Here is a 9,406-nt window from a genome sequence, read left to right as displayed (position 1 = left end):
TTTGCTAAAGTGCAGTCACTCAATGCTTCCCCAAGAGCCAGTCGGGCTGCCGCACAGCAGGGGCCCTGAGGTTCTACATACCTTGAGGCAGCAGTTCTCCAGCTGTGGTAAGCATCATTCCCACTAGCATCGTGCACACCACGCTCGGGTGCTCTGCAGGGCTGCTGGAAGCCGGCTAGTCCAACAAAAATCTGTTCTAACTACGCAGCTGCCAATCACGAGTGGCTGTGTTTTAGCTGAGGCTCAGAAGGACTGTTGGGTTAGGTGCTCACCTAAATTACCTGGCAACACCATTTTTCTATTAGTCAAGGTCATGTTATGTATCAACAGCTCAGGGTGCTGGAATGAGCCTTTTCCTCTTGGGGGAGTAGTGGAACTGGTACAAGAAGATGGAGGCAGCCTGTGTGCTCCACATACAAGCTGCTCTGCTGGGGCGAAATCTCGTCTACCAGGCAGTAGGTGGTTCAAGGCAAGGGCATGCTTAGGAAGAAACTGGTCCATTCTCCTGCATCCAGCAGGAATGACAAGAGGGGGCAGACTCTCCCCCACCCCCATACAAGAACTGGGTGCACCCAGGCTCCATCAGTAGAGCGCACCATGCATCCCTGTATGGCTCTGCTAAGACACAATCGAATGCTCTTAATTTCAGGCTGCAGCAATGAGGAAAACACCAGGCCAGACTCTCTTTCCAAGTGTTAACCATTTATAAATAAGTACATTTTTTTCATACGTACAGGTCATTGTACAGATTACAATCTGTATACATGGGGGCAAATGCATTCGGTTGAACTTTTCACATCTATCTCACAGCTCACATGTACAGACAAGAAAACTCTGCTCAAGCAAATACAGCAAAGGAAAAAATAGTTTTTCTTTCCTTATACATTAGAGGCTGAGGGCCTCAGCTGAGTGCAGGAGTTGCCTTCCCCCTGCACAATATCACAACTGTGTCGTGTTCAATATATCCGTAGAGAGAACAGAACATGCATTGAGTAATATACTGTACAGAGAAAGTCCTTTACATCAGAGTTATAGAAAAGCTAAAGGAAAATTAAGTGTCTTAAAGATCTTCCCAGCAAGTGTCTTGAAGGATGGCAAACAGTACTATTTATTTAGTACAAATCATCCAAGGTGTATATACTGTACATCTTTGTACTAATTCAAATCCTCTTGAAAGTGGAGCAGACGGAACAGAGACAAAAATGCTGTAATACCAGGGACAATAAAATGCTGGACAGACATGACACCGTCACTGCTGGAAGCGACCACATTGGAATCTCTAGGTTATTGATGTATTGGCAAAATGGATCTAAGCACAGAGTGACTCCCCTAGTTTGTCTGGCATGTCAGCGCCCACCAAGGCATACTGTAGCTAACGTGACCTACCTCTCTGGGCTTGAGGCTTTCCCACCAACCCATAACAAGGCTCTGTGTTCTAGCAGTGGCCAATCCCCATCGCCTTCGTAACCGAGCAGTGAGCGTAAAAGGGCCGGGCCAAGCGCCACTTCAGGTTGTTAACTGCTAAGTGGCATGAGCGCAACCGAAGGGCTGGTAGAATATAAAGGATACAGTGTACTGATCTGGTGTCCAGTCCCTTTAATAGCGCTGACTGTGTTCGCTTTGTTTTCTCCTGGGTGTCGTGTATACATCAGTAAAAGGTTCCAGTGTGATTCAGCTGTTGTCAGGCGTTGCACACAAATGAATCTTGCTAAATAATTCAGCCCTTAGTGGTTTGTATTAGAAAAAGAGTTTGAGTGAATAAAAGTCCATCAATTATTCAAGTAATTCTGAAAAAGCAGATCCACCTTCACCATTGTGCTTGTGTCCACATGCATCCCCACCACATTTTCCTTTGAGCAACCAGAAGTGAGTAAAGGCATTTTGCTATGGAGGTCTCTGCGACACTGCACAGTAGATACAGTAGCTCTTACCCTAAGCCCTTGTTTAAAGATCGGTAATCGTGGTAGATGACTTGTCTGGAACGTCCAAAGGAAAAATGATGACAACAACCAAAGAGCTTGCAACAGATCAGCAAGGACCCACCTTAGCAATGAAGGTAAAAAACTAGCAGGCGTGCTTGGTGCTCTAAGTAAGGCGTAGCTGGCACTTCGGTTTTCGCTAGACTTCTTCTGGGTAGCCCTGAAGATACAATAATCTTTGTACTAGGGCACTGAGTTACTGGTACTTAGCAGCCACCCTCGCCAGGGCTTACTTAATCCAAATGATGGTTTATGTATGTGCACAAAAACTTCTAAAGAAAGCAAATTCTAGGCCCAGTCTTCAACTAAAACTCCCCTAAGCTACCGTGGATGTGATTCCAACAGTCCAGGTCAGCCAGCAACTGGCCCAGTCCTCACCTACACAACAGCATTTCTCTGCACCCAGTAATGTAAGGAAGAAGGGGGTACAGCTCAGGCAGTCCAGCTTATTCTCCCTCTGAGATGGGTCCAAGGGCCTCACTCCTTGAACCCTTCCCTCCACTAAGCACTATCTTCAAACCCTCCAGTACCATTCCTAAGCTGGCTTGTAGTGATCACTGTGGAGCCACACACAAAGCTGGGGTTGAGTGTAGTCTTTCCAGCTGGTGAATCCCGATCCTCACAGCTGGGATAGAAATTCTAGCTCAGATCAATACTCAGTGCCCTCTCAAGGTGACTCTGTGTGGAGTCACAGTGACATCTAGTGGCTAGTTTGGTTACAACAAGTATTTGTTTAGGAATAACCCCCAGACTACACTCCAAGGAAAACATTCTTGGGGTCTTGACATAGGCATCAAGAAACTGTTTTACCTGGTGCACCTCAAGAATCCTACTTCCGAGAGCAGTCTCAAATTACGTAGCTCCTGGTGGGGTGCTGGTTGGGGGGGCAATGCTGGTAGTCTTAATTAGTCCAACAGAGAAATGTACAGGATCTAAGTATAGCCTACCTGGAAATCCTGACACCAGCCGGGGATACGGTCCAGTACTGTCCTACCTTCCTCAGCAGACAAGCTTACAAGATATGCATCTAACCTGAAGGAGTGAAGGGGCAGCAAGTGAAATTTCAGTCTTGTGCTCTATTGAGTTGCCTTTAGATAGTGTACTCTACAATCGAGACAAAATATGACAGCAAATGCAAACTAATGGCCATGCCAGATACTAATTATGACTTGGAAGATACACACGATTGTTTATTGATTTTCAATTGAGACACGTGTTCCTTACCAATCCAGTAACTAAAGAAACAAATATCCCTCAGGTGTCCTAAGAAAATTGCTGGGGAAGCGCTTTAAAAATCACTGCAAATAGTTTTGTATTTAAAAATTACTCAATCTTTTGATGCTTATATACAACAGTTAGTTCTTGTGCTATAAATGGTATGATTCATTGCTTCATTTCTTTTTTCTTTTTTGAAAAATACACTGAGACAAGAGCTGTTATGCTATTTTCTAATGAAGACACTACTCACGCTTAAATATCCAGTATTTATCATAGTAACAAATTCAAACAGTAAAGTGCACCCATTTACAGAGAGAACAGATGGTAAACCATTAGTGCAAGAATCCTGTGAAAATGTAACACATGATACTGTGGAAAAAAACCCTGCACGCTACAGTATTTAAGCGTTGTTTCATTTTTGTATTAGTGTTAAAGTGTGAGCTGTTTTTTTTCCTCCTTAAAACATCTTCATAAACCCGAAGTTGTACATGTAAGTGCTTTTAGGGGACATTTCTAAAGTACAGTACTGGACTCACATGGCAGTGACTAGCAAAGCAAAGCACACTCCGAGATATTACAATGGCGTTATCTTCGACAAGGATCATCCACTTTGGAGTCTCTTAACAATAAGATTAGAGATGACTGGCTTCTGGCAGCAGCATGGTTCACTGAACTGTATATCAAAAAGGGACGGGGTGAAATTTGATTACTTTTTCCTTTCAGAAGAAACGACTGATGCTAAAAAGCCATTCATTTGTTCAGGAAAGACGGGGCTTTGAACAAAAACAAGATGCTATTAAAAAAAAATCAATGGACACAATCTAGCTAGGTTGGTGCACTGTTGGGAGAGTCAAACAATCAGTTGCTCCTTATAAGGTAGAACACACTTTAAAAAAGAGAGAAACAATACTGGTCAGTTCCTTTTCAATGACAGAAATAGTGCATGCAGCTTCCTTTCCTCGTGGCCCAGCCTGAATGTGTTGGGAAGGAGGCACAGGTAACTGGGAGAGATCCCTGTCGTAAAGCAAAGGGAGAAAATTCTGACTTGCACCTTCTTGCCCCTTGGGGAAAAAAACAAACCTCCAATACAAAGACTGTCTCGGAGAAATATAAAAGTGTCCCACAAATATCCGCGTGGAAGAAACGTAATCCCCAAAGAACACAGAGGCAAAATCAAGAGTACTTTCCATCTGTCAGTGAGACACACACCTGATCTGTCCCGAGGGTGGCGCCACTCAGTTTGGTCTAAGAAGTGAAATGACAACAAATGGTGCTGCTCACTTGACAGCTCCACACAAGTGAAAAGCTCATCGAAGCCAGGGTTTGCTAAGAGTTTTAGGGCTGGATCCTCAACTGGTTTAAAACATCGTAGCTGTGTTGCGGTCACAACGGAGTGACACCAATTTACACTAGCTGAGGATCTGCCCTTAATTTGGTTCAATGAATGTTTCCTTGTATGACTAGATTCACGTAGCCCTTTGGAAACAAACAGCGTTAACGCTTTCTAAGGACCAATTCCCTTTTGAAGAATTGACGTGAGATGCAATACTGGGCAACAGGCACTGTTTTGCTTTAAAACAAGCTACAATATTACTGCTCCTCCCGTCCACCTGGCTGTTTGCCCTCAGTTACTGAAAAGGCTGCTTAAAAACGTAACCAACAATCAATTAAACCGATGCAAAGAAAGCTCCCTCTACGCAAACAAAACTCCGGAAAATGCTTGGACAGTTCTGTAAAAATGGTTTTCGGAAATGTCCCCTGCTTTTCACACTGACTCAACACTAGTAGCATCTGATTGGAAAGAAAAAAAGAAAGAAACCAGACCAAAACAAAAACATTTTCCTGAAATCGATCACATAAATTAATTATAAATATCTCTCTCTTAACTACAGGTCCTTAAAGAGCCAAACATTGTCTCTAACATTTACAGGTATGGAACACAGCAACCGCCTTCCAAAATTCCAGGAACAAATCTTGCAGCTCTAAGAGACACACATTTTACTCATTAATCCCTTAGAGGAGGGCAGCCCCTCACTACCGCACGCAGCTTCCAAAGAGTAGGTGCAAACACAAAGGAAATGGCAAGGCAAGGCTGTGTGTTCAGAAGGACTTTACTCAAGTGACTCCTTGGACACTTTCTGGCTTGGAAACCTCCATGTCACGTTATGCAGCATGATCAAAAAAAAAGATTTAAGATTTCTTCCTCCGTTAAGGTTTTCCTATTCAAATTTTCCTTGTGAGCAAAATGAAAACCCATTAAACTGTCCTGGTGAAAACGTGGTGGTGTGTGTGAGATGCAATCATCTGCTGGAGGTGTGAAGAAAAGATTGTGGTTAATTCTGCTTACAAAATGCACAAGAGGTTTCTAGCCAATTCCTTTGGCCGATTAAAATTCACAAAAGGGGCAGAGTTTGATTGCTCTCTAAATATTTTTAAAACGCCTCAGCGTAAATCAATACTGTGGCATTTGGAACGCAGCTGTCAAAGAAGCAAAGCATCTTATGGTCCCCACTCACTGGGAGAGGCTACGTTATTAAAAACAACAAACAATCCAATTCAGATTAAAATGCTATAAAACCAGCTCGAGCACGTCGGTTATTATGCATAGCTACTTGTTAGTAAAAGCAAATAAAGCCCCATTTGGTGCAGGTAATGAGCTCTTTGTGGGCAAGAGACAAGTGGGAAGAGGAAGGCTCTGGTTGTCTAGGGGAATACCGGATAATGCATATTTTGAAAAGGCTGCCAATTCTTAGCCAGTTTCCACTAGGAATTTTCATAAGCATTTTACATGAGAGCTCCTTAAAACCAAAGAAACCAATTAGATTTGAACATGAACGCTTGCAAAGAGCTGGTTACCTCCCACAGGGGACCGATCTGGGTTAATCCACTCCATGGGTACTAACATATCCTGATTGACAGCTGAAACCTGGGAGGGAACTCAGTCTGAATTGGGCAAACAATACTGGCTTGTTTGATGTTGGCTTCACCGTCAGCTGGATACCAAAAGATTCTGAGTGCGTGCATGGCTGTCTGATCACCACACAGAAATTACCAGAGAAACTTGCTCATGTAGCTACCAAAGAGAAATAATAGTAATAATAAAAATATAGGTGGGAATCAAGCCTGGAAACGTGTGCTGAAAACATAAGGGTCTTACTCCAACAAGTGTCTTTTACACATTAGACTCCACAAACGGTCTCTTTGGTTTGATAGGGGATGTCTGCCCTTGTCTAGAGTCCCTGGAGAGCTGCCTGTACAGGTTGTCCTGGTAGGCCTGTGCAACGGGCAGTGTCCTAGCCACCTTAACATCTGGATATGAGGAGGCTTGGCTGACTCTCTCCAGGAGGTCTCCCCGGGACCCATTGGCTAGCATCCCATGGGGGCTGTAATAGTCTTCCTCTAGCAAATGGCCATTCTGTGCATTGTTGGTTTTGTTATAAAAGGCAATGTTGCTGATTGAAGAAGGTGGGCTAAACGATTCTGGCTGGGGGAGGTTTCCAGGAGATGTCGGACTAATAACAGTATCCACTGAAGACACAGCCCAGGTCCGGGTCTGTTGGTGGAGATGGGGGTACTGCTGAGTCCGAGCAGTTTTATCTATAATTCCCATGAATGGCGTGGTCCTGGAACGGGCTGGTTCACTGGGGTAACTCCCCTGAGGTGGAGAGACTGGAGAAAGTTCATCACATGATCTGTCATAGGCTGGCTTGAGAGGGATCTCCATTTGCTGAATAGAAGCAGAAGGGCGGAAGGTAGGAGTCAGGTTGGAGGTGGATGAAATGCTATTGCTAGAAGGGGAGAATCTGAGGCCAACACTTTGGGAATGAAGCAGCGGTCTTGGAGTTGGTGGGTGAGGCTTTATTTCGTTGGGGTTGATAGTAATGGGCCTTCTGATTAGGTGAGACACATCAGGAGAACCAAGCTGGCTGGAGGGAAGGGAAGAACGTTCCAGATCAAGCTTTGAATGACAGACCGGATAATAGGAAGCGGACTGACTGCGCCCAATCTGAGGGGTCTGAGTGTATCTCATTCCACCCCTGTATGCTGAGGAAGGCCTCTGTGGAAGATCTTCTTTAGTTAGCCCTCCATGCTGGCAGATAGCTCCTGCACTAAGACTGGCTTGAACATGTTGCACTGGTCTACCATCACCTACTATTCCACTAATTGAACCTTGGTAGACCAACCTACTCTGACCAACTCCCATTTCCCCTGATGCAGACTGGTATTTGCTGGCCATAGAATGGGCGACTTGGCTGTAAGCACCAGTTGGAATCACAGTACTAGAATGCACGGCAGAGCTCGGCTGGTTGCTTCTTACGATCTGTGCCTTGGCTGGCTGTAGCCTGTGCCCTTGCTGTGGGACTGCAACAGGAAGCTGGGGAATCTGGAAGGACCTCTGTGTCATTTTGGATAACGGAGACTTTGGTCTACCAGGGAGTTGACTAACACTAGGTTCTTGCTGGTAACGTACTGGGGAGCCAGACTGGGACCTATAGACACTTATACTTTCTGCAGGAGGGCTGGCTCGATACTGAGGACCTCTACGGAGGGGTGAAGGTGGTGGACTTTGATATTCTTTCCCTTGACCTCCAACTGGAGGTGGACTGAAGCGGTAAGAGGAACCTTGGTGAGCAGGGGAAGTATGTGGCGGACTAGGTCTGTAATGATTGTTCTGGTGTGTTGGAGACAAAGCAGGAGAGGTGGACTGGTACCCTTGTCTTGTTGGTGAACCCACAGAACTACTGGATCTGAAGTCAAAAACTTGATGTGACCCAAGAGGCGAACCCGAAATATAGGCTGAATCCCGGTGAGCAGGGGAAGGGGGTGGGCTCTGGATGATGGGAAGCCCTTGGCTGGGCCTCGACTCTGTCTGTAAGCCAATGGAAACATTTTCTACATCCTGCTCAAGATACTCCTCTTCAAAGAGATCTTGCACAGAGTACAGTTCTTCGTGCTGAGCTTCAGGTTCTGGCTCCGCTGGGGGCTGCTGCTGCTGCTGTTGCATCTGTCTACATTCCTCCTCCACTCTCAGCAGCAGCCGCTGGATCTCACGATTGTTCGGACACAGCTTGATGGCCTCGTTCAGATCCTCCAGGGCTGCTGAAAACTGCCTGCTTGACAAGGGGACAGATAGGAGAATTGAAGTTACTCTGGATTTGAACGAAGCCTTTTGGGGATTCTACTGAGCTTAAGCAGCTCATCTTTACTTAGGGAGAGGCTGTGATCTCTACAGTGGCTTTCTTGAGCTTTGCCTTATGTGCCTCCATTTGGTGACTTTACACCAACCAAAGAAAAACATTGTTAGTCATTCTGGGGAGGAGGGAGACATTTCTGGGACAGCACAACCCAGCCCGGTAATTATCCTTTCACTTGGAGAGTGCTTTACATATGAATTACTCCTCAAAGCACCCCGTGGGCTTTGTCCGCAGATTGTCCCCACTTTACGGAAGGGGAAAATGAAGCACAGACGTTGTGCCAAGCCCACCACTGGAGTAAGCAAGAGCAACTCTGTCCACGTCGACGGAGCTGCAGCTGCTCATGCCAGTGGCCCATTTAGCTTCTTCTGACTTGCCCAAGGCCACATAATGGCGGGGTGTCTCTAGAACTCAGGGGTTCCCCCAGTCAATGCATAAGACCAGGCTGCCTCTCAGACTTTGCTGGGTACTGGGTTTGTCTCCTCAGGATGAAGGGAACAAGGCAGGGAGAGGTCCCAACAGTCGCAAGCTCGCAAGGCCCCCGTGGAAGATGCTCTTTGGGACTGACACTGTAAAGGCTAGCCTACGAGGAGTAAGGGGATGGGGTATTCAGGGGAGGTGGGTTGTCATTTACAGGGACACTGTTAGCTTTTGAACAAAATTGAATCTATTTGAACACGATTGTGATCTGGCGGTGAACAGCCTCCAGATTCAACATGTGCCTTTTTATAAAATGCTCCCGTTCACTGCTCCATCATAGAGAAAGAAAAACCCCAAACGCCTCCCAGCACTTTGGTAAGACCCACTCCAAATCAGGGGAGAGCAGGTAAGGTAACTGAATTCCCCAGACCTACGCTGATCTCAATGGTGATGCTGGCGCACAAACAAGGAAGTAACCAAAAAGAGCCATGCTGAGCCTGTTTCATTAGCGAGACGGGGAAATAATGCTGCTTGTATGTAGGAAAGGGCTAAACCATCTGGAAAAGGCATTTGAGGCTTAAACGTCTGTAAATG

At 45.7% G+C, this 9,406-nt stretch overlaps 1 protein-coding gene across 9 annotated transcripts in view; it reads right to left on the bottom strand.

The window, feature by feature from the left end:
- Window positions 1–681: 681 nt before the first annotated feature.
- TANC2 (tetratricopeptide repeat, ankyrin repeat and coiled-coil containing 2) overlaps window positions 682–9,406 on the bottom strand; it is a 610,881-nt gene continuing 602,156 nt past the window's right edge. For 5 of the 9 annotated variants that reach the window (XM_054014267.1, XM_054014266.1, XM_054014271.1 and 2 more), the window contains one exon: window positions 3,450–8,311. In XM_054014267.1, coding sequence (XP_053870242.1) covers window positions 6,370–8,311 — 1,942 coding nt within the window. In that variant the 3' untranslated portion in view covers window positions 3,450–6,369. Of the gene's footprint in view, window positions 3,012–3,449; window positions 8,312–9,406 lie in introns of those variants that run through there. The other 4 variants (XM_054014275.1, XM_054014269.1, XM_054014273.1 and 1 more) reach the window with 2 other exon arrangements.

The sequence above is a fragment of the Malaclemys terrapin genome, chromosome 25 (assembly GCF_027887155.1).
Source record: "Malaclemys terrapin pileata isolate rMalTer1 chromosome 25, rMalTer1.hap1, whole genome shotgun sequence".
NCBI lineage: Eukaryota > Metazoa > Chordata > Testudines > Emydidae > Malaclemys > Malaclemys terrapin.
This window is presented reverse-complemented; position numbering and strand designations above follow the sequence as displayed.